The 24,450-nt window shown below is 39.3% G+C and overlaps 1 protein-coding gene across 10 annotated transcripts in view; it reads right to left on the bottom strand.

Moving 5' to 3' along the window:
- The window catches only part of SSBP2 (single stranded DNA binding protein 2), a 114,315-nt gene that overhangs the window by 54,254 nt on the left and 35,611 nt on the right, over positions 1-24,450 (bottom strand). For all 10 annotated transcript variants that reach the window (XM_081930208.1, XM_081930214.1, XM_081930210.1 and 7 more), the window contains 2 exons: positions 23,214-23,275; positions 22,024-22,108 (listed from right to left, as the gene is read on the bottom strand). In XM_081930208.1, the coding sequence (XP_081786334.1) occupies positions 22,024-22,108; positions 23,214-23,275 (147 nt within the window). The remainder of the gene's footprint in view (positions 1-22,023; positions 22,109-23,213; positions 23,276-24,450) is intronic.

The raw sequence follows: 24,450 nt of genomic DNA, 5'->3' as shown, positions 1-24,450 counted from the left end.
ATAGTATTTGTATCTAATACTTTACTTCATGACCTAAGTAAAAATTGAGCATATGACATGAATTTTCAGTCAGTTTTAAAGCAATATTGTTAGCACACAACAAAAAGGGATACCAAATATTTTATCTTTTCTTGACATGTTCTGCATATGATATGCACAGAAGATATGAGATTTAGGTCTCTTTTACATACGCTTCAGGTTACATACGCTTCAGGTTACAGACTCCACTAATCCAGAATAATTACCTCAGGTTAAGAACTTTGCTTCAGGATGAGAACAGAAATCGTGCAGCGGCGGCGCAGTGGCAGCAGGAGGCCCCATTAGCTAAAGTGGTGCTTCAGGTTACGAACAGTTTCAGGTTAAAAACAGACCTCCAGACAGAATTAAGTTCTTAACCCGAGGTACCACTGTAATTGGTTTAATTCAGTTTTTTTCTGCTCTGTGATATTAACGCAACTTTAGCAAAGTATACTGTCAAGTTACCGCTGAATTCAATCTGCGAAAAATTCTAAATAGAGGACCAATTCTCTAAGCCTGTAGCTGTTTTTTGTTTTCTTTTTTCCAGTTTGCTCTAGTTTTTGCTTACCTGTCACAGTTATCTTTGACAGCACAGAGATATTGAGTGAAACCATTATTTTGTCCGCCATGGAACCTAAAGCACCCTGGCCTGATCACTGGAAAATTCCCTCCCCCACCCTTTATTTTAATCTTGGCTGACAGCCTAACATAGCAAGAAAGGTTCTGAGGTCAGCCAAGGAAAGAGTAAGATGCCCATCTTGAATTTGTATCTTCCTTATTGATAGAAATGAGTGATAAAAATAACACATAATATTGAATTATCTAATAGCATGACAAAGCTGAAACAAAAAGATATCAAAGAAAAATGAGCAAAAAAAGAAAACAAAACCCCACTAAAAGATGTGGTTAAAAGAATAGATGACTATCCACAATGGTTTTATATAATGTATTTCTGATCAAATGAGCAAATGTTTTGTACATGTTGGTGCTTTCTGTTCTCATTGTTGATTTTGGCTGAGGCCACAGTTACAACAGGAAATAAAAATTACATTAGCCAGGAAGGAAGCTAATGAGTTTTCCCTCCCTCAAATACCATTAGACACTTCCTAAATAAAGGGGAAGCACATTAGTGTAACGACTGTGGGACATAAGAATCAGAAGAAGATGCTGCCGTTAGATTAAAATTATGAAAAATAGTGTTAGTAATGGCAGCTAACCCATAATATAATGATTTGTTACACCGCTCTCAGATGTTTCAGCTATTAAGGCTTTATGTTTCAAGTAACATATCCTATGGGGCAGCATTGCAAAACTATCTTGTTAATTTTCTGCATTTTTATACTACTATCATTTAAACTAAAAGTATATAGTGATATAGTTTAAACTAAAAGTATTTATAAGAACCACAATTTTCTTAATTGAATCTGGGTTTTAAAAGAATGTAGAAGTGAAACATTTCCTTGCATTGCCATTAACAGTTTGTACTGTAAACATAAAAACTTGATTAGCTAATTGCATAATCTATATAGCAAGTTATTTCCTGTCATTGTACGTACCCACAGCATCTCTGCTCCTGGCCCCAATCTGTTTACCACATACGATTTTCAGATCTAATTGCTTCTACACTGGAATCATACTATGATCAAAGTTGAGTAGGTTTTTACATCAGAGATCTCTTAAAACAAGGAAGCTCATATAAAACACTTTGGGACTGACCTCAGCTTGTCAATTCCAAGCAGAGATGGGGGTGGAATTAATCTGGTTTGCTTTTTTCAATGAACCATCAGGCACTCCTGAACTTTGCAGATTGGAATGCGACTCCCAGTTAGATTACACTTTTCTCTCATTTTTGTGTGCAGAAAGTGCACACAAAAATAAGTATTATTTATGTAAAAGATGCATTTAAAATAAATATTTTATGGATGAATGCATTGAAAGGCATGCAGGTTTTTTGTTTTTTTTTAAAGGGACATTTTAAAGTGAAAACTACATACAAAATGTGCACAATTAAAATGCAGACTTTCCATGCATTCTTTAAAAAAAGAATTACCGCAAAATGAACCTATGATTGAGCAGCAATGAGACTTAAGTGGGATGGAATTAGGCTGTTCAGTGCATCCCTAATTCCAAGCAGTATATTTAATACTTTCAATATAGTGACATGCTTCTGAAAAATTCACACTTGTAATATTATGCATGAGGGTAATATACACTATTATTATTATTTATTATAGTCAGCAGTCAAACTGTACATTTTTTACAGACCAGGGCCACATACAAACCATACATTTAAAGCACTCTTGTACCACTGTAAGAGAATCCTGTGAACTGTATAGTTTGTTAAGGGTGTCGGACTCAAGAGACATGCAGTTCCAAAACCCTTAACAAACTACAGTTCCCAGGATTTTCCATGACTGTTAAAGTGGTATAAGAGCGCTTTAATTGTTATGATGTGGATGTGATTAAAGACAAACAAGATGATTTAGCATATGGAGAGAGGATGGTTGACTATGTATGATTGTAAATAATCATATATCTAAAACTTTCTCATATATATTTCTGTTTTACAATTTAAAATACTCATTTTACATCCTTAAGATATCAATGACTTCCCTTCTTCTCTTTCCATGGTTCACTTTACATATAATTCCCTGCATATTTTACAAAAACTATACCAATCAGTATTCCATTATTGCTTCCATAAAAACTTATTTACACTGTTGAATTTATCTTAATGCTGTCAGCATTTTCAGCTGTACACAATTATTTACCATATATTCAATAAACATTTTCCAATCTTCTTTAAATGTATGTTATTCTTGTTCTCTTATTCTATATGTTAAGTCTGCAAGTTGTGTATATTCTGTCAACTTAAGCTGCCATTCTTCTTTGGTTGGGACCTTGATCGTTTTCCATTTTTGGGCTAATCAAACATGGGCTGCAGTTGTAGCATACAAAAATAACCTTTTTTGACACCTGGGAATTTCAGTCTGAATTATCCCCAAAAGAACAGGCTCTGATATTTTTGGGAAAGTACTTTTAAACATTTTTTTTCAATTCATTATGGATCATTTCCTATACACTTTTACCCTTTCACAAGCCCACCACATATGAAAGAACGTTCCCTCCGCCTCTTTGCATCTTCAGCACTTATCTGATTCTTAAAGCTCAACAACTTTTCTGTCCGGATTTTTACTCTTTGAAATATAGCAACCCTAGTTAAGCAGAGAGCTGAAAAAGCTGAAAAAGATGTTACAAATGGATGCACATTTCCTTCTGCCCAATCTCTTCTGTTCACAATTGCCATTTTAGTTAACCATGGCTTCACTAACATCCTGAGACTGTGATTAACAATAGCTACAGTTCATTAAAAAAAAAAATAGTTTCAGAAACCATCGTTTGAACTTCATTCATTTGAAATTAAGTTAATGCTAAAGAGACTCAATTGCAGAAACCACAGTAAAGGAAATCACTTGCTTCTGAACTCCTCCTTCAAGCCAGCCAGGAAAAGGAGGACAGTACAAACTTGAGAATAAGGGTGGCTTGTGTACATCACATTAAGCAAAATGTCATGCCCTGTGAGGCCACTAACTTTTGTGGCAACAACAGCAAGTAAAATAAAATGTAGACACAGTGCTAATGTGAACAGAGAAGTTTAGCTGGGAAGAGATGCTGTAGTGTGCATGCGTTCATGAATGGGGGATGGGGAGATCACCAAACCCACCACTAGCATGTGGCTCCTGTAGGGGTGCCCAAGGGTCAGTGTGGCCATCAGGCTAAGAAGGGTTAAAGGACCCCTGACCATTAGGTCCAGTCGTGACCGACTCTGGGGTTGCAGTGCTCATCTCGCTTTATTGGCCGATGGAGCCGGCGTACAGCTTCCGGGTCATGTGGCCAGCATGACTAAGCCGCTTCTGGCGAACCCCCCCCCCCCGCCGGAGCGGTACCTATTTATCTACTTGCACTTTGGCGTGCTTTCGAACTGCTAGGTTGGCAGGAGAAGAAGGGTTAGTTACCCTATATTAAAATGTGGTTTAGTGCGATGTGTGTCTGCTGCTTCTGGCAGGCATTTCAGAAGAGTTACTTACTCCTACGGTGGAGTCTTTAAATGACACTGAAATCAGCACAGTAAAATTTGTGTGGATCCCAATGTAGAACATATACATTGTCTTTCTATTGTTGTAGTAATGAATGACACAGAGTACATAAATATTTATAGCAATTTGTCATAACTCTTATTAAGATCACAAGAACATTTATTAACAGAAAACATAATTTAACAATTTACTCCTGATATAGGGAAATTGTTTGCACAAGTCATTGCTAACATTAAGTACACATTTCAAGTGGAAAACATGACACATACTCAACTTCCATAGAACTGTTACTTCTTCAAATAGAGCTGGATCCAAACTTTGCTTTCAGTGGGCTGGGGCACCAAGGCTAGTTATTTTCTCCCTCCTGCACCCCCTAGTGCCCCCTCACTTATTATTTCAATGGGTTCCCCAAATGGCAAGGGAAAGAATTGGCAAAATTCACTCTCTGCCAGCAGGATCCCGCCAATGAATCAAAAGCCTTTTTCATTCAGAAGGAATGAAAGGAAGACAAATAGATCAAACCATGAACATATCTACCTTTGCTCTGATTCAAGTCACCTCAATGTAACTTGGTTAATTTCCTTTGCTCCAAATACATTAAAAAACCCAACAATTTAAACAGGATTTTCAGAGTCAGTGCAGGTTTAGAAGAGAAGGATTATCATTTTTGAAGGGCATTTCCTTTACTGTGTATCAACTGCTTCATAAAGCATAAACAGGATATTTATGCAGCACTAAATCACAGCTCCATGTTCTAATGAATCAGCAAAAAACCAACCAACAAACAAAAAGTCCTACAATTCCGTACTTTCCCATCTAAGACACTAAGGATTTCTGCAAGATTTCAAAGCTGAATGCATGTAAGCAAGGTTAAAGCGATTCCTTTATTGTTAAAGCCACAGATTTTATAAATAAAAATAAAACTGATGACATCAACTAAAAAATCCAGCTTAATAAAAAACAATATGTGAGAAGCTTTTTAAAACATAGTATATTCATTATAGCATTTCAGCTAAGAGGTTTTGTGCAATAATATATTACAGAACAAATCTTGCTATTAAGTGCACAGAAAAGTTTTTCCAATTACAAAGCAATAGTTAGGGGATCCCTTCTAAAGCAATAGTTAGGGGATCCCTGTTCTAACCTATTTGTTTCCTTTAAGATTCTTGAAAGATTTTTCCACTGTATTATTTTGATTCTTGAATGACATATATCCTCAGGATCTTGCAAGACATGAGAGATATCTAGGGACTGAAAGGTTCCCATTTCATCATAGCTTGTAAACAGGGTGGGGGAGATAATTGTATCACACATATAGTCACTCTGCAATGTGTACAGTACATATCCCTTTGGCAGTTGGCAGCACCCTATCAGTGCAGGAGCTAACTACTGGTAACCATATTCCACAGACACCCGCAAACTGCCATGTAGCTAAGAAACTTAACACCTCTATGAATATATGAACAAAAATGTTGGATTTATGCCTAAACAAATCTTGCTTTACACTGTAGCTTTATATCTGTTGATATATATTGTTTTACACTGTTACACACACACAAACACACACACCATCATTGTTCTGTGGCAGGGCTCATGCTTTGCAAGTAAAAAGGTTTGAGGTTCAGCTGCCAGCACCTCTAAAGGATCAGGCAGAAAATATTTTTAAGTGTTACAATCTTAAACAGTAAGAAGGGCTTTTAGGGATTTAAAAGACAAGACGTCTGATGCTTATGGGCTCTTCTATCTCTAAAAATTGTTGGTTGCTTTTGGGATGCGGGGGGGGGGGGAGAGAGAGAGAGAGAGAGAGAGAGAGAGAGAGAGAGAGAGAGAGAGAGAGAGAGAATAATAAGCAGCTGACTTTTGTATGGCGTTGTAAATTGACCTGAGGTAAAAATACAGCCTCAGCATATTTATGTTCATGTCAGGCAAGAAATTGACATAATTACTTCCATCTCTGAAGCTTGATACTAATTAGGAGATAAAATGATGATTTTAAGAGCCACGTATATTAGTCAAACAAAAAAGAGCAGCATTTCAAAAGGGAGAGTCGGTGAAGATGAGCTCATATTCAACTTTAACAAGCAGTGGCACGTTACTTTGTCGGCATGGAATGAAAAGCTATTGCTGCAAAGAAATAAATGCTGAGGAGGTATAATGTATTTCCAGATACAACATACTTTTATTTGGGAAAAAGGAATATACACCTGTATGAGTAATGATTTCCAGAATTTTGTTCCATGTAGAAATTAATTTTACATAATGCATTTTCTATCACGATTAGATTTTTCTGTTATAGGAACTGCCCAGAATTAATAAAATTCCCTCTATGTGTGGCCTTGTTAACCTGTTACACACACACAAGTACTGCAGCAACTGTGAAACATCATTTTTTACAGAAGTCTAAGCTTTTATAATAAGAGCTCAATTCACCTACTACATTATTTTAAAACTTCTGGAATGGTATACTTGTTCCTTCCAAATTGAGAAATATAAAGCAAGAAGAGGAAGAGGAAGAAGAAGATGGAGGAAGAAGAGGAGGAAGCCAAATTATTCAGAAGGGTCTCAAAGGACTGATTGACATAACACACATTGCACCAGATTAAGGTTTGGCTTAGAATGTTGTCCAAATTAAGACTCATGATTAAGTTCTCTCCTTGCTAACCTCAAGCTTTATCAAAGAACAAGTCAAGTTTAACTTAGTACAGTGGAACTTCGACTTACATATGCCTCGTTTCACAGGCGTTCCAAGTTGCGTCCGAGGTAAACCCAGCAGTAAACACCGGGTTTGCCGCGATTTGAGCATGTGCAGAAGCGGCTGCCGCTGTCTGCACATGCGCAGAAGTGCGCCACCGCCAAATGCGTATGCCACAAGACACCTCTTCTAACGTCCCATTTCAACCAGCGGATTCAATCAGAACGGATTATGTCCATAAGCAGAGGTTCCACTGTATGTCATGTAAACCAGGGCACAAAAATTAGAAAACCAAAAAATAATTATGAGGAAATTGTCCAGGGAATATATACTTTAAAGAACAATGTATTTTTAATTGGTCAATGGATTTCTTCCAATCCCAATTTTAAACATTTGGACAAAAGAAGCATCAGAAAAAAGTAAATAAAGCGTACTGAGTACAACAGCTTATTGGCAGTAAAGGTAAAAAGTAAAGGACCCCTGGATGATAAAGTCCAGTTGAATTCAACTATGGAGTGCAGCACCCATCTCCGCTTTCAGGCCAAGGGAGTCAGCGTTTTTCTGCAGACAACTTTTCCAGGTCACATAGCCAGCATGACTAAACCGCTTCTGGTGCATGGAATACCAGAGCACACGGAAACACCACTTATCTTTCCACTGCAGTGGTACCTATTTATCTACTTGCACTGGTATGCTTCCAGACTGCTAGGTTGGCAGGAGTTGGGACAAAGCAACAGGAGCTCACCCCATCATGCGGTTTCGAACTGCCAATCTTATGTTCGGCAAGCCCAAGAGGCTCAGTGGTTTAGACTACCTATGAGTATCTTGGAGAACATCTCCTCCTGTATGATCTCCTCTGACACTTAGAATCTTCTGATAAGGTCCTACTCAGAGTTCTCTCTTAGGTGTAGGGAAACTGGCTTCTACTTTGAGCACTGATGTCTCGGTTTCAATAGCCACCCCAATAATTTGAAACTTTCCTGCAAGAGACAGTCATTCAACCGCTTCCCTATCTTTCTGCAAAAAAATGCTTTAAAAAAACTTTTGTCCTTTTTTACAAGTTGACTTGCTTACTACTATCCTTTACCATATTGCTTTTCCCCCCCAAGTGTTACACTGATTTATAATATGACTGCTGTTTTGCTGGTTTTTCAATTTTCTATATTGACTTTACCATTTTATTATTTTGGTGTTCTTTGCATTGTTTTTAATTGTAAACTACTGTGGAATTTTCCGATGAACTACAGTCTGTGTTTACAACAAATAAATAAGAGCCACAAAGTAATTTCTACACATGATCTCAGGAAATCTTTCTTTCCCATAAGTTTGTTCAAAAACTTCTTATTAACATTATTGATCTTTTCATTTTTCTATTACTCTGAATCAAGAGCCATCTGATCATGAATTACAGTGATGTGTCTCAAGCATATTAGTCTGTGCCTGACATGGCCTCAGATAAACTTTACTGAAAATTGAATTCAAAAGTTATTTCAGAATGCATTTATTTCACAAGTGCTACAGAGCATGCACTGGCCAAATTGGGCCAATAATTGAAGAGCAATTTCAGAAACACTTAAGAACCTAAGAACTGCCTTGTTGGATTATTATTTATATATCCAGGACTGCAACTGACCTAGTCTATCTAGTCAAGTGCCTTGTCTCAGACATTAGCTAGCAAAATATGAAAAGGATTAACAGTACCATGAATGTGCTGCTTAATCTGTATTAGTTTATTTGGACAATGAACAAAACGTCTGATTATATAAATGCACAAAAAACAGACAATATGGTTTCCTCCAAGACAGTCAGAAAGACATTCATGACCCCCAATATATTATACTCATAAAACCCTGTAAAGTTGTAGATTAGACAGAGAGGACATTCCTGAGCCAATCATCTAGTGATAGGTATGGTTGAGCAGCAATTTCACTGTCATTGGGCCACCAATACTCTATTCTACTACACCACACGGGCTCTAAAAAGGTCAGAAGACTGTAGAGATGGTGTGCTGCCAGTATCATTAAGTGTTATGTCTTAAAACACCTGTAGCCACTTAACAGTTATCATCAGCACTGTAGGACTGAGAGCATTACACTGTTCTATTGATTCAGCTTATGAAGGCATAAAATAGTGGTCATCAGCTATCAATTACATTATAAATGCAACTGCTAATTCAAGTTGTGCATTTTCTCCTAATTATAATTCTAACCAAACATGGCTTTGCCCATGTGAATACAAATGACAAATCATTATTACTTTGCAATAGTCCACCACCAGTCAAACAACAGTGCCACACCACTGAAAATGATTAAAATTATTAATAGCATCCTCGTTGCAACTTCTGGTATCTTTTGTAACAACAACCAACTGCAACGTTCATTACAAAAATAAAATAAAATGCAAGATCCTACTCATTTATAATTTAACTCAACACTTTCAAAGTTGACAGTCCCCTGCTATCTGACCTTCTTCATCTACCTTCATTGTTCTAAATTGTGCTGGCAGTCAATCATATGGGATTCAGTCCATTCCTTTTTAATAAAGAAAACTACAAGCAGAAAGCTACCTAGATCAAATATGATCCTATGGGTCTTTGTTAGGGAAGTAAGACCAAAACATCCTATCCAATCCAATCCCTTTATCCCCCCCAACCATTTTGCTATACATTCCTGTCTAGTGCAAGGTTTGTCGACCTGCAGCCAATGGATCCCTAAGGGATTCATGGATTGGCTTCAGGGGGACCCATGAACTGGACACAAACAAAATGACTTTTCCAATACAATAAATTGTGTGCTTGTGTTTATATGTATTTTTCTGGGGAGCAGGTCCATAGCTTTCATCAGATTCTCTGGAGTCTGTGACCCAAAAACGGCAAAGAAGCGTTGGTCTAGGGCAACCACATAGATTGCACTGCAACTATATAATGTTCCACCACTGGTTGACCACACTGATGCCTGTGGTCCTACAGAACAAACCCTGTAAACCAACCTCCCAACACCTATGCAATCTTGGCAAAGTGAATACTCTTCAATACTTTGGGTATGTACGTTTTGTTAAATATGGAGGCAGGGAGCTCCCTAAATCCAGTCTTGGTGACTGAGCTTTATAACTTCTCCCTTCTACCGAATACAGAGTATTGGGAGCTTCCTTCAACCATATATAGCAAAACTTACATATACAAATTATAAAAATCTAAATATAAGACATACTGCCTCATCAAAGTCCAAAGCTTTCGTTAAAAAAAAAATCAGATGGAAATGCTATCATAGCTGTCAGCTTAGTGATTGGTGTAACTCAACTTACTGCCATGGATATTAATCAGGTCTAACTTTAGAAGTTTTTGATTATTTCCATATTTCCAGGAAGTTACCATCCTTTTCTTTACCAAAGATACCAACTTTAGTAGATTAGTTTAAGTTCACAGAAATGAGAGTGGCCCACTGTAGGTACCTAGAATATTGTCCTTAGATATTGGTTCTGAATGGATTCAAAGTAACTGAAACCACGTTTTGAGTATAAAATTTTAAGACATTCAAACGTGATTTATGGTGAATCTAATCACCACTGTATTACCTTCTAAAAAGTACTGTTTGGAATTGCACAGATTCAAGTATATCAAAGGTCTACAGTAAATACATTTTGCCAAATAAAATTAGCATAATATCCTTTTAGATTGTACAAATGCTTAGCTACATTTTACACACTTGTGTCTACAAACGCAATCCAGAAACATGCAAATTTAACATGTAATCACGTGGCTAGATTGTAGCAATGTAGAGAAAAGGGGGGAGATCTTGTAAATCCATAATCTTTAATTCAATAAACAGATGACTGACCTAATGATCACTGCATAACACCATTTCTACTTATTGCCAGACTTAACTATTTTAGAGAACGTCGTCATGGAAACAAGTTTATCTTCAAGCTATGTGTTATATTGTTCAATCTATTATATTTTTTACCATATTTCCTATGATAACATACATAATGCCTCTACTAGAGATCAGAGCAAGTAGCTACTTTTTCAAATGAAGAGAACAGTAGCGCTAATAGCAAGAACTCATGAGAAAGAATAAAAAAGTGCCACATCATCAAGAATTTGGATGAAGCAAGCTGTATAATTCGAAGCACTTAAACTTGGAAAAATATCAAACAAATGTCAAAGTCAAATTGCAAGAGGACAGAATTTGCATACAAGGAATGGTCTTAGGTCTTGCCAAGTGGATCCCACGATCCACTTTTCAAGTGGATCCATGAGCCCTCATTAGTTCTTAGGAGCAGTTCCATTTTTCTTTTAGGAACACTTTAGCTGTCCTGGGATCCTTCTCATAAGAGAATGTGCTTACAACATGCTCCTCCTATTTTCCATTGTCTACCTGGCTCTATGCCTAGAATGAGAGACAAGTTTGCTTCGTTTTTAATTATACTTATGAGGGCTCAAATTATTTACTACTTCGTGTCTGGAGGAGGCTCTTGCTGTGACATGAGAAGGTTTCAGAACTGTAGGCATAAATACTTTACACATTGTGCTACAGATCACTAGGTATAATTAAAGTAGGAGGCAACAGGGTGGGAGTGGGAAGTGTAACTCAATTGACCAGAAGCAGGTAGAATTCCCATCCTTAGGATCTTTCAATCATTCCTTTGTTTGCTGGCTAACAGAACTTGATGAAGTCCAAGTTACTTTAAAATACAAAAATTAATTAATCTGTTTGTAGCACATTAATAGTAAGATATTTAAGTAATTAACATTTAGTACAGACTTTTATTACCATTATTTTCAAGTTACTGGACAAACAGAAACTGCATTGCACCTACAGTATATAAAAAAAGGCAGTCTACCCAGTTTCAAATAATGAGTCATAATGAACAAATTTAGGACAGGACCTGAAAGAGCCAAAGTGCAGCTACAATTGAGAAAAAATGCATGTTGCAATGCACTGCAATAAATTTGGTATGTATCACTACTACACTTTGTGTTGCCCCTATGTGCGATTTTTCATGCATTTTTTATTTTTCATGCATTTCTCTTGGCTCGTTTCTTCAAACTGAAGCTCTCCTTTGGATAGCCAACCACTGAAGCTCAAACTGAAGCTCTCCTTTGGATAGCCAACCGCAGTTTCGACGGTTCCATGTCCAGCAATTGTGCAGACGCATTCCCTACAGCACGTGCTGCTTTTCCAGCCCAAGTTGTGCTTCTGAGTTAAAGCCCATCCCACTATAAACAACAACAACACCCCAACCACCTCCTGTTTCCAAGCTGCCTATAGTCTCCCTGGGAAAGGCAGGGAACACGGCACAATCCTGACTCTAGTAGTCAATGGCCTTTAAAAAAGAGAGAGAGAATTTATTAACTGAAGGCACAGGCATTTTTGCAATTCGGACAGGGGATGCTTCTACATTGGAATGTTGGGGGGGGTGTTTGCAATGGTTGATCTGCAAATTTAAACTCCAAACTTCAGAAGTACTTGTGTGTTATATGGAGGGAAGGAAAAGAACTCTCTGGGACTCCGAGTGGGGCAGCTCTCCACCATCTGCCCTCACACCACCCTGTAATTTCTAATTGGAAAATGGCACCTGTTCTGCAGAGAAGGAGCAGGCAGCTTTTGCTGCAGAGAGCGACAGGGAAGGGTGGGCTGGGCTGAGCTGCCCCAAGCGGAGCGATGTCTCAACTTGTAGCTTGGAGCTTGAAGTTGGGCTCTTCCACTTGTCCTTGTTTGGCACCAGAATAAAATATTGGGAGGGGGGCCAGGTAAGCCCCACCCTACATAATTGATCACATGACATAGTGCACACACACCATTTGAATGGCAATGGCCATTAACTTGGGGGGCGGCCCCCTCAAATATTTTATTGTGGGGGCTGAAGTCCCCACGGCCCCTAGGAGTTGACTCCTATGTTTGGCACTGTGGGTCCAGCACAGATTCCCCATCCCTCGTTCCCCCAGCAGAGCTGCCTTTCTTCATCGTCTTTCTGGAGATGATTGCGCCTGCTTCGGCTGCTCTGCTCTTGCCTAGGCTGGGGGTGGTGTGAGGAGGGTGAAATCTGGTGAGGAGCTGGTCCTGGTCCTAAGCTCCGGGGCTTCACATCAGGTGAGAAGAAGGGTGAATAAGCCATCACTGCCCAAGTGCTGCTGTATAGTGGCTCTTCACCGAGGAGGTTGGCTAATTCCTGGATCCTTGCCCTCTCTTCCATTTTCCCCAGGCCAGGAGGAGGAAGATGAGAGGACACAGCTGGCTTTCCCATTGCTTCTGGCATCTGAGCTTTGCAGGTACCACTGGCCCACTGGATGAGGGCAGGGCGTGTCACGTGATGCCAGGCCCCTTCAATGTAGGGGGCAAGTCGGCACCCCTGACACAGAAGGTAGGCTTATTTTGACTACTGTTATTGTACTGAGCCAAAACCTCTAGGAAAACCATAACCATTTTAAAATATTGAGCTCAAATACCATATTGATGAATGGCTACATGAAGGGAAAATGTATTTCTTCATTTGTGCTAATATGGGACTCTTTCTGTTCCTTCAGGAAGGCAGTTGGTGCAATTAAAAACAAACAAAAAAACCTCTGAACAATATTAAACAGAAAACTGCTGAGCAACTACAACAAATAATATTGACAACACTGTTTAGGTCCCAAAAGAGTACATTTAGAAACCAAGTAACTGGAAATGAATGCTGAACTAATTCCATGGTTCATCAAACATTTGCAGTAATATGTTGATTCTAGTATAGTTACAGGCAGTGCATCTGAATGCCCGGCAAGTCAGGATTAAAAATTAAAGCAGAGGTCTTGCAGAGTCAGAAATGGAAGCTGTTCTCTGAAGCAGGAACAGCCATCAATGTCCCTCCTACGTATGGTACCATAGCTTAATTACAAGTAACAAAAATTAAAGGCTATTTTTCCTTAAGGTGACTTGAATGCATTACATATTTAATTATTTTAGACAATTCCCTCATGGCTACCAAATCCAGAGACAACTAGAAAGAAATATTTTTATCTATTAATATTTCTATCTAGATTTTTAAAGGATCATTCTGGACAAGTGAAAATTAGTTATCAATATCCAATACTCTGCAGTAGCTCAGAGTCATAAACAATCAGCTATTCAGCTGTATATCTCTGCCTCTTCCCCCACCCCAATCATACAGGTTCTGCTGCCTCTGAGACTTGAATCCAAATTGTTAATTTTTTCACCTCTCTGTTCTACTTAATGCTAGACAGATCTGAGGATCTGATATGAGCAGACCACAACACACAGTCATTATCTGAAAGTGCTTTTTTAAAAAGAGGCCCTGATATTTTAAAATACTCAAAACAGACAATGGATATTGAGTTTTAAAGCCAATAAGATACAATGCTTATGCCCATTTGCAACAGCCATTATTTTCTGAATCACATTCTGTAATTGTTCACAGTTCTGAAATTGTAAGGAAATTGTTTTTGTGGCATATGTGCAACTCCCAGTTGTGTGCCCATTTGTCAAAGAAAGGAGGATGTACTAGCTACTGCATTGACTGGGCCTATGGCCGTATAATAAAAGTTGCCGTTGTTTCTTCAAGCCACTGCACAGGATTAAATCTACTGCAGCATGCTTCCACCAATTTAGGCTTCCCCTCATCACAGTGTGAGCTTGAGTCCGGATTGTCTATGAGCTCAGGCTCTCCAGTGCAGTCCAAGCCCTCCCAACCACCGTCCCAGCCCAGATGGGGATGTCAGTTTGCAGCCTTACTGCAGGAATGTTAGGGATCTCTTTTAGTCTCTTCCAGATGCTTCAAGCCCCTTCATGGATCACTGCCTTGCCGTGGCGAAGGGGCTTGAATAACTCAGGGAAGCTATGAGCTATGCTGTGCAGGGCCACCCAAGATGGTCATAGTGGAAAGTTTCGACCAAACGTGATCCACCTGGAGCAGGAACCGGCAAGCCACTCCAGTATCCCTGCCAAGAAAACTTCATGGACAAAGACAACAGGCATATAAAAGTTATGACGCTGGAAGATGAGCCCCTCAGGTCGGACGGTGTCCAACATGCTACTGAGGAAGAGCGGAGGACAAGTACAAGTAGATTCAGAGCTGATGAAGCGGCTGGGCCAAAGCTGAAAGGACGCTCAGTTGCGGATATGCCTGGAAGCGAAAGGAAAGTCCAATGCTGTAAAGAAAAATATTGCATAGGAACCTGGAATGTAAGAACCATGAACCTGGGTAAGTTGGATGTGGTCAAAAATGAGATGGCAAGAATAAATATTGACATCCTGGGCATCAGTGAACTAAAATGGACGGGAATGGGTGAATTCAGTTCAGATGATCATCATATCTACTACTGTGGGCAAGAAACCCGTAAAAGAAATGGAGTGGCCCTCATAGTCAACAAAAGAGTGGCGAAAGCTGTACTGGGATGCAATCTCAAAAATGATAGAATGATCTCGATACGAATCCAAGGCAGACCTTTTAACATCACAGTAATCCAGGTTTATGCACCAACCACTGGTGCTGAAGAAACTGAAATTGACCAATTCCATGAAGACTTACAACACCTTATAGAAATGACACCAAAGAAGGATGTTCTTATCATTATAGGGGATTGGAATGCTAAAGTAGGGAATCAAGAGATAAAAGGAACAACTGGCAAGTTTGGCCTTGGAGTTCAAAATGAAGCAGGGCAAAGGCTAATAGAGTTCTGCCAAGAGAACAAGCTGGTCATCACAAACACTCTTTTCCAACAACACAAGAGACAACTCTACACATGGACATCACCAGATGGGCAGCATCGAAATCAGATTGATTATATTCTCTGCAGCCAAAGATGGAGAAGCTCTATACAGCCAGCAAAAACAAGACCTGGAGCTGACTGTAGCTCAGATCATCAGCTTCTTATAGCAAAATTCAAGCTTAAACTGAAGAAAATAGGAAAAACCACTGGGCCGGTAAGATACAATCTAAATCAAATTCCTTATGAATACACAGTGGAAGTGAGGAACAGGTTAAGGATTTAGATTTGGTGGACAGAGTGCCTGAAGAACTATGGATGGAGGCTCGTAACATTATACAGGAGGCAGCAACTAAAACCATCCCAACGAAAAGGAAATGCAAGAAAGCAAAATGGCTGTCCAACGAGGCCTTACAAATAGCGGGGGAGAGAAGGCAAGCAAAATGCGAGGGAGATAGTGAAAGATACAGGAAATTGAATGCAGATTTCCAAAAAATAGCAAGGAGAAACAAGAAGGCCTTCTTAAACGAGCAATGCAAAGAAATAGAGGAAAACAATAGAATGGGGAAAACCAGAGATCTGTTCAAGAAAACTGGAGATATGAAAGGAACATTTCGTACAAACATTACCTTAATAAAAGACAAAAGTGGAAAGGACCTAACAGAAGCAGAAGACATCAAGAAGAGGTGGCAAGAATACACAGAGGAACTATACCAGAAAGAAATGGATGTCTCGTATACCCCAGATAGTGTGGTTGCTGACCTTGAGCCAGACATCCTGGAGAGTGAAGTCAAATGGGCCTTAGAAAGCACTGCTAATAACAAGGCCAGTGGAAGTGATGATATTCCAGCTGAACTATTTAAAATTTTAAAAGATGATGCTGTTAAGGTGCTACACTCAATATGCCAGCAAATTTGGAAAACTCAGCAGTGGCCAGAGGATTGGAGAAAATTAGTCTACATCCCAATCCCCAAGAAGGGCAGTGCCAAAGAATGCTGCAACTACCGCACAATTGCACTCATTTCACACGCTAGCAAGGTTATGCTTAAAATTCTACAAGGCAGGCTTAAGCAGTATGTGGACCGAGAACTCCCAGAAGTGCAAGGGGCAGAGGAATCAGAGACCAAATTGCAAACATGTGCTGGATTATGGAGAAAGCTAGAGAGTTCCAGAAAGACATCTACTTCTGCTTCATTGACTATGCAAAAGCCTTTGACTGTGTCGACCACTGCAAACTATGGCAAGTTCTTAAAGAAATGGGAGTGCCTGATCACCTCATCTGTCTCCTGAGAAATCTCTATGTGGGACAAGAAGCTACAGTTAGAAGTGGATATGGAACAACTGATTGGTTCAAAATTGGGAAAGGAGTACGGCAAGAAATATCAACAACCTCAGATATGCAGATGACACAACCTTGATGGCAGAAAGTGAGGAGGAATTAAAGAACCTTCTAATGAAGGTGAAAGAGGAGAGCGCAAAATATGGTCTGAAGCTCAACATCAAAAAAACCCGAAGATCATGGCCACTGGTCCCATCACCTCCTGGCAAATAGAAGGGGAAGAAATGGAGGCAGTGAGAGATTTTATTTTCTTTGGCTCCATGATAACTGCAGATGGTGACAGCAGTCACGAAATTAAAAGATGCCTGCTCCTTGGGAGAAAGGTGATGGCAAACCTAGACAGCATCTTAAAAAGCAGAGACATCACCTTGCCAACAAAGGTCCTTATAGTTAAAGCCATGGTTTTCCCAGTAGTGATGTATGGAAGTGAGAGCTGGACCATAAAGAAGGCTGATCACCGAAGAATTGATGCTTTTGAATTATGGTGCTGGAGGAGACTCTTGAGAGTCCCATGGACTGCAAGAAGATCAAACCTCTCCATTCTTAAGGAAATCAGCCCTGAGTGCTCACTGGAAGGACGGATCCTGAAGCTGAGGCTCCAATACTTTGGCCACCTCATGAGAAGAGAAGACTCCCTGGATAAGACCCTGATGTTGGGAAAGATGGAGGGCACAAGGAGAAGGGGACGACAGAGGACGAGATGGTTGGATAGTGTTCTCGAAGCTACCAGCATGAGTTTCAGCAAACTGCGGGAGGCAATGGAAGACAGAAGTGCCTGGCGTGCTCTGGTCCATGGAGTCACGAAGAGTCGGACACGACTAAACGGCTAAACAACAACAACAACAGATGCTTCAAGACTGCTGAATATGGGGAAGAACATGATAACACCCCCACCAGGAGAAGCAAAGGAGGAGAGATTGCAGGGAACAACTAAGCAATTTTCACTTGCTTCTGTTATTTGATCCAAAAAGCCAGAGACGTACTGCTCCAGCAACACCACTGGATTTAGTTGAGAGAGAGAAGAGCACTGTCAAGTGACAGCAGTTATCAAGCAAAGACTAACAGCCACCTTAAGTTACAGGGTTAGGAGCAAAAGAATTTTCCAGGTAGATAAAATGTAAGGAATAAGTAGCCATTCCTCTCAACTCTAAACTACACAAAGGAAACAAACTATAAGACAAAGAAGCACCCACTGTAGTGTACAAGGATTTAAAAACAAAACACTAGGCATTCAAAAAGAAAAAAGTATCCAGTTTTGTTTACATGCTCAATATCCAAGCAACTCTTATTTCAGTAAATCAAGGCAAAATACCACATAGGTGTCTAACTGATTAACTGCAAACTTATAATTTTATACGAATGTGAAAAGCACATTTCAGCTCCAACAGAGTTCCGGGGGGAGGCCGGAATCTAAATTCACATTAAATTACAAGCTTGTCCTACGGGGTCAGATAGTGTTGAATACACAATTCCTCTTGGTTTCATGCAGCATCTCCAGAAAACGTTTTGCTCCCAAACAGCAGAAACCACATTTTGCAGCACATCAGTTCATGGAGTTTACACCCCTTAAAATATTTTAACACATTAATACAGTGGTACCTTGGGTTACCGATGCTTCGGGTTACAAACTCCACTAACCAGGAAGTAGTCGCTACAGGTTAAGAACTTTGCCCCAGAATAAGAACGGAAATCATGTGCCAGCGGCATGGCAGCAGCAGGAGGCCCCATTAGCAAAAGCACACCTCAGGTTTAGAACGGTTTCAGGTTAAGAACGGACCTCCGGAATAAATTATGTTCTTAACCCAAGGTACCACTGTATGTGAATAATGATTATATGGAACGCCCGCCCCTCTGCAGAAATTGTATACCACACAGAATTGCTTCAGATTTATTTCAAACTATAAAAATCTGACAACTTGCAGAAGCATGCATCTTATTTTCAAGAAAGTACTGGCTTAATTTTACTTAACATTCTTATATTTGCTATAATATATTTATGTTAATTTTTGAGTAGATGCAGATTTTTAATTTCTCATGATTAACACTATTATTGGGATATTGACATTGACATCATGTAAGGAAATAAACTGGAAAAATGCAAGGAAGCACCAGGTGCACAGACAAATACATGCAAGGTATAAAGTAATATGTACCCAATGTTTTACAAGATGGATATATGGACCCCACCTTTGATGTATAAACAATCAGTTAGCCAGGACTATGGAGAGTAGGGTACTAGGTAATTGAGAGCTTTAAGAAACTGCAGAACATACCAGAGAGTCACGCCCCTCTATTTCTTACTGAAAATGGGTGGCCTGGTCTGGAAATTGGGGGTGGGGTCTGAGTGCTTTAAGGGAAACATGATAGATTTTGCTTGGGGGAGGGGTTAACTGGATGGATTTTATAAGACTGATTTGATATTCCTGTGGAACCAAGGGTGCCTGTATGCTTGCTTCAACCTGCCACCGAACTATTTGTAATTATTATTATTTATTAAATTTGTATACAACCCTATACCCGGAGGTCTCAACTTTGTAACCATAGTTGTAAACTATAACACTAAGTCTCCAATCCTGTCTTCTAACAAAACTCACTCTGTAAAGGCTGCCTTTACAGTGGCTTTACACTGCCTGGAAAACACAGAACACTAGTTGGAGATTTCTCATTAATACACATAAGGTAACTAGAATAAGGAATCTTGTACAGTATGTGAATTAGGAACATAGGCAGCTGTCTTATACTGAACAAGGCCACAGCTTCATCTAGCTCAGTACTGTCTACATTTGGGGTCTCAGACAGGGTTCTGTCCCAGCTCAACCTGGAGATATCAGGAATTGAAGCAGGGACATTCTGTATGCAAAGCAGATGTTCTACACAACTAAGACGTGGACCTTCCCTAAGCTTTTCTCATACATTTTTATAGTATTAATTTAAACCTTTCCCCACAGATTATCTGTCCCATACCAGTTCAGGTTACATACACATTAGGGCACTTGATTATCTAAGAAACAAATAGGCAGCATATTTAGATTTGGGGGGAGGGCACTTTGTGATTTCATGCTGCTGCCAAGACTACCCTTTGGCAGTTTTCTTTTCAGACATAACCCACTTCCAGCACATTTTTAAAATTTGTATTGAAGTCAGCACCCACTTATCCAAACATGCAACCTGTTAATAAAGCAGAGATACTCCTTTGCAGTCACCCAGGAGTATGCAAATGTGGAGAGCAACCTAACCAAAGTTAAGCACTGTAAAATTATCTCATGTCTGAGCATATGCTCACTTACAAAAAATCCAAAAGGACTTAAATCATGGCTAGATCACGTCCTTTATATTTTTGATTTATTGCTAACCTACAAGAATTAGGAAAATGCTGACAAATGAAAAAGTGAACAGGTGAAGCCAGAGTGTGGCTTGTGTCAGCCAAACCCAGGCTCATGGCTTATTTCACTCCAAAACACCCCACAAGCAACAAACCAAGAACAAATATTGGTTACTCTTCATTGTGTGTTTGGAAGGATGCAAACCATGAACCCTAACTCAAGTAGCATGATAAGAAAGACTCTGGATTGTTTCATCAGTGCCATTGCAGCAGGAACAGGGAAGACGCACTGTGGGAACTGCTGAGAAGTGTGTGCCATCATGCTGCTTATTCACATGAAACCATAGTTTGTTTTCAAATATGTTTAATGTGACATGTGACCCAGGCCATTCGTGGGTAAAGCCTGGTCCTATAAAGACCAGATTCTTCAGTAAACACATATTGATACAGCTCTTTTTTTTTCATTGAGTCAACAGCACAGTAGACTCTTTCAGAAGATAATGGCTCAGCTTGGAAATTTTGCTAAACCATATTTTAGCATGATGAGAACTAAGTGCAAGAATCTGCTGAGAGCAGTTATCCAGAGTTTCGCAGTATTTTGTCAGCAATCTGTGGATGACACACAGTTCAACTTCTCCCTTACACCTGCAGGTGTGACAGTGCATATGCTGGACTTCACCCACTCATGGCCTGGCTGACATGTCACTATGGCAGGGGTGGATTTAGGGGAGTGCGAGCCGTTTACCTGCATGGGGAGCCGAACCAAGAATGGTTCAGCACCGCAACAGTGATGTGGAACGGAGTGCAGAGGGGGGGAACTGCTGAATTTTGGAGTCATATGGGGCACCGCTGAATTTGAAAGCCCAAAGTCTGCCACTGCACTATAGTTTAGCGTGCCATCTGAAATTACCATGGCTAGTACAGTAAGCAGAGAAGGGAAGAGAGAGTACAAGGCATGAAAAAAATAGTTTTGTGAATTAGTATTTAGTTTATACAATTAACTAATCCTTTTACCGATCAAATCCTCCAACTTTGAACATATAAACTATATCAAATCAGTATATATATTTTCTACGCATTATCACAGCTGAAACCAATTTACAACATGACAGTGACATTTTCAGAGATAAATAAAAGCCTAAGCATACTTGCTTACAACCACACCTATCAAAATGATGATATTTTACTTTAATCATGTATTCTAGACTACCACCAAGTCTAAGATAAAGCAATCGCCCAACAGCCTCATCTTAAAGCTAGGGGGCGATATCTTGGGGCTGTCTTGTGCTGAAGTCCTGTTTCCTAGCTTCCATCCATTTAAAAACATCCATTTAAAAACTATGCTCAAGTTGCTAGCTAGTAGCACCCAAACCATTTCTTAAAGCTTGCATAAGTAGACCACTAACAGATTTGCATATGCTTCTATCTATTGCTTTTGGCTTTTCCCCATGAACTATTTTTTCCTCGTTAGTTACCTTCAGACAATAGTGACATTGGTTAATAATTATAGCCTTAGATAATTTTGCTCTTGCCTACAGATCTGCTCTTGCTTACGCTTCCCACTCTTCTCTACCGATGCCAAACATATTCAGTTTAGGAAGGTATGACCACTTTGACTTTAACCATAGGGCTCATATCTGGAAGGTTTTTGTAAGGATGAACCCTTGCTAACCTACATAAAATAAACTCTTTCACAGCAACGGTAAGTTTCCCTTCCTCTATGTATCACAGGAACTGAAGAACGTGGCAAAAGAAACCTCTCCTAAATCCTGGGAAAGTGGCACATACTTTGCAGATTCTACCTGTGAACAAACCAACAGGCAAAACAGAGTCAATAAGCATAAAACTTACATAGTCATGAAAGGCTTTAGCTTCACTTGAGTGTTCACATGTTTCACGTCTTTCTGGAGCTGCGCAATAGAGATCCCAAAACACACTAAAAAGGGGGGGGGACAAAAAAGCATTGTAATACTTTACATGTATTTCAGGTGTATGATCCCAAACATATGCACAAATTATTATGGCAATTACAGTGCTGATTACCATCTCTCTTCATGCTTTCCGATGTTTTCTGCAGCATCAGCATTCTGGCATTACAAACTGCTGAAGTTCTGCAAACTTAAAGAGCACTAAAGACTAAACTGACTATTACACAGACTAAACAACATCTATACATTTTACTTATTATTTTGGTGTGCTGTACGAAGAATATCCAAATTATATATTTTGTGATTTAAGCATGAAGAAGAGATTTCAGAACTCTCGTGGGTAACATGAAAATCTAACAACAAGTGAAGTTGTTTTTGCTGCATTTTTTAGGAGCCCCTATTCTAAAAGCAAACAATCAATCCAGAGCTTAAAACAACATCAGAAAAAGCTTTAAATACATTTAAAAGCTCATGAACAATTTTCCAGCCTGAGCCTCCAGGGTGCAGCATGTATTCTCTTGCAAAACTTTCATATAAGGGACAGAAAGGGAGAGGAGTGAGCTGGCGGAACAGGACGGATAAAAATCTATTACTTTACTCCAGTGTTTATTTACATTGTAAATATTACAGATTGTAAACATTTAAAATTATGTTTTTATTTAAAAAATAAAATAAAAGGAGGACTATGTAAACCAAGCTAACATACAGTATACAAATGCATGCAATTATTTTAAATTCTGCAGAGTTAAAGGAACCACAGTCTGATCACTTCCATCAGAAACGGGACCAAGGCCTCTGGCAGCAGGTCCATGCAGGGCTCATCAGGCCTGGGGCGGGAGTCTTGCTAAAATAAAGTTATGAACTAAAACAGAAAAGCAGCCAGTCCCAGGTGGGGCCCGGAGGCAGCCTAGCCCTCCAAGGCTCGGGGCAAGTGTATCCGGCTGCCTGTCCCCCAGCAAGGCCTCTGCATGGACCTGTCTTGGAAGTTGTTTTTTTCTAGCTTGGGGGTGTGGGTGGGGATTCTAGTTATTTTTAATGAAAATAAGATTTTGTACATTAACACTTTAATAAACATGAAACAAAGTAGTCTTTTTAAAAACTTGAAATACTTACCACCACCAAGAGTGTAAGAATCCTGGGGGCTCGCCCAATGTGATATTTTTTTCCCATCTTATCTAAAACCAGCATAAATAGTGATTAGAATTTTTTTTACCTAGACAAAATATAAACAACAGAATACAGCAAAATTCCCCCAATTAATCAAAAATTCTGAGACAAATAGGCTGGTCTTCACCTGGTTCCAAAAAGCTTATAATGTTGGCACCAGTTGTGCCTCCTTAGTGAGGGCATCACTGCAGAAAAGGCCCTCTTCTTTGTGAAAGCCCAATGCACCTCTACTAAAGAGGCTCTTTGGAGCACGGCCTCTATAGGCAATCTTAAGGCACTGTTATGCATTGTACAAAATATGGTTTCCTTTTGTTTGTTTTGTACCTACTAGTGATCAATGACATTGCAAGAACAAGAGATTCTCAATAACCTATCTACCCACCTTCTCCGTGCTAGTCATTATCAGTCACCTGAAGCTTGAATTAAAGACCAAATCTCACCCGATCCACGAAATGAATGAGGAAAGCCAAAGCTGGAAATAACAACATCCTGCTGATCTCACAGATTAGCCACCTTTCTTCTTACATATTACATATTAGTTAAAAAGGCCTCTTTCCCTTCTGACTAGAAGCAGATACATTTTTCTTCTAGCAAAAAGATCCACATGCTGAAGTTCACGGTCCCTGGCTTAAACTCAATGCCAATTTGTCTCTTTCATGGTACTGGTGTTTTGGGATAATTTATTGAAACCATTGCTGTTCTGTAATATATTTTTCTGTCTGCTATGCGGGATAGCCACATTAGTGAAAAGAAAATATTGAAAGATGTGGCCTAAATATGCACCTTACACAAAAAAACCACCATTCTCCATTTTCCTTAAAATAACATCTATATTCAATGTTTTAATAAAACTCAAGTTTAATTAATCGATAGAAAGATGAGGCAGCTGACAGCCGTAACTACTATGGATAATTTTCTAAAAGTTTACTGAAAGGTGCCAAAACAGACACGTACAAAAGGTCTATTGTTCCCAATGGCCAATGATATCAAGTATCAGGTAAAGGAAAATTGCACTCCAATACATGAGCCAATGTGCTGCTATCCTTCAAAATTTACACTTCCCTTAATTTTGTGGTGCAGCTTTCCAATCCAAGACTTGTACATTATTTTCAATAATATACCTAAGGAAATGCACTATAGTAGAGAAAATTCCATTCATAAATGTGTATATTAAGAGAAGCAT

The sequence above is a fragment of the Podarcis melisellensis genome (assembly GCF_964234715.1).
Source record: "Podarcis melisellensis genome assembly, chromosome: 11".
Taxonomy (NCBI): domain Eukaryota; kingdom Metazoa; phylum Chordata; class Lepidosauria; order Squamata; family Lacertidae; genus Podarcis; species Podarcis melisellensis.
This window is presented reverse-complemented; position numbering and strand designations above follow the sequence as displayed.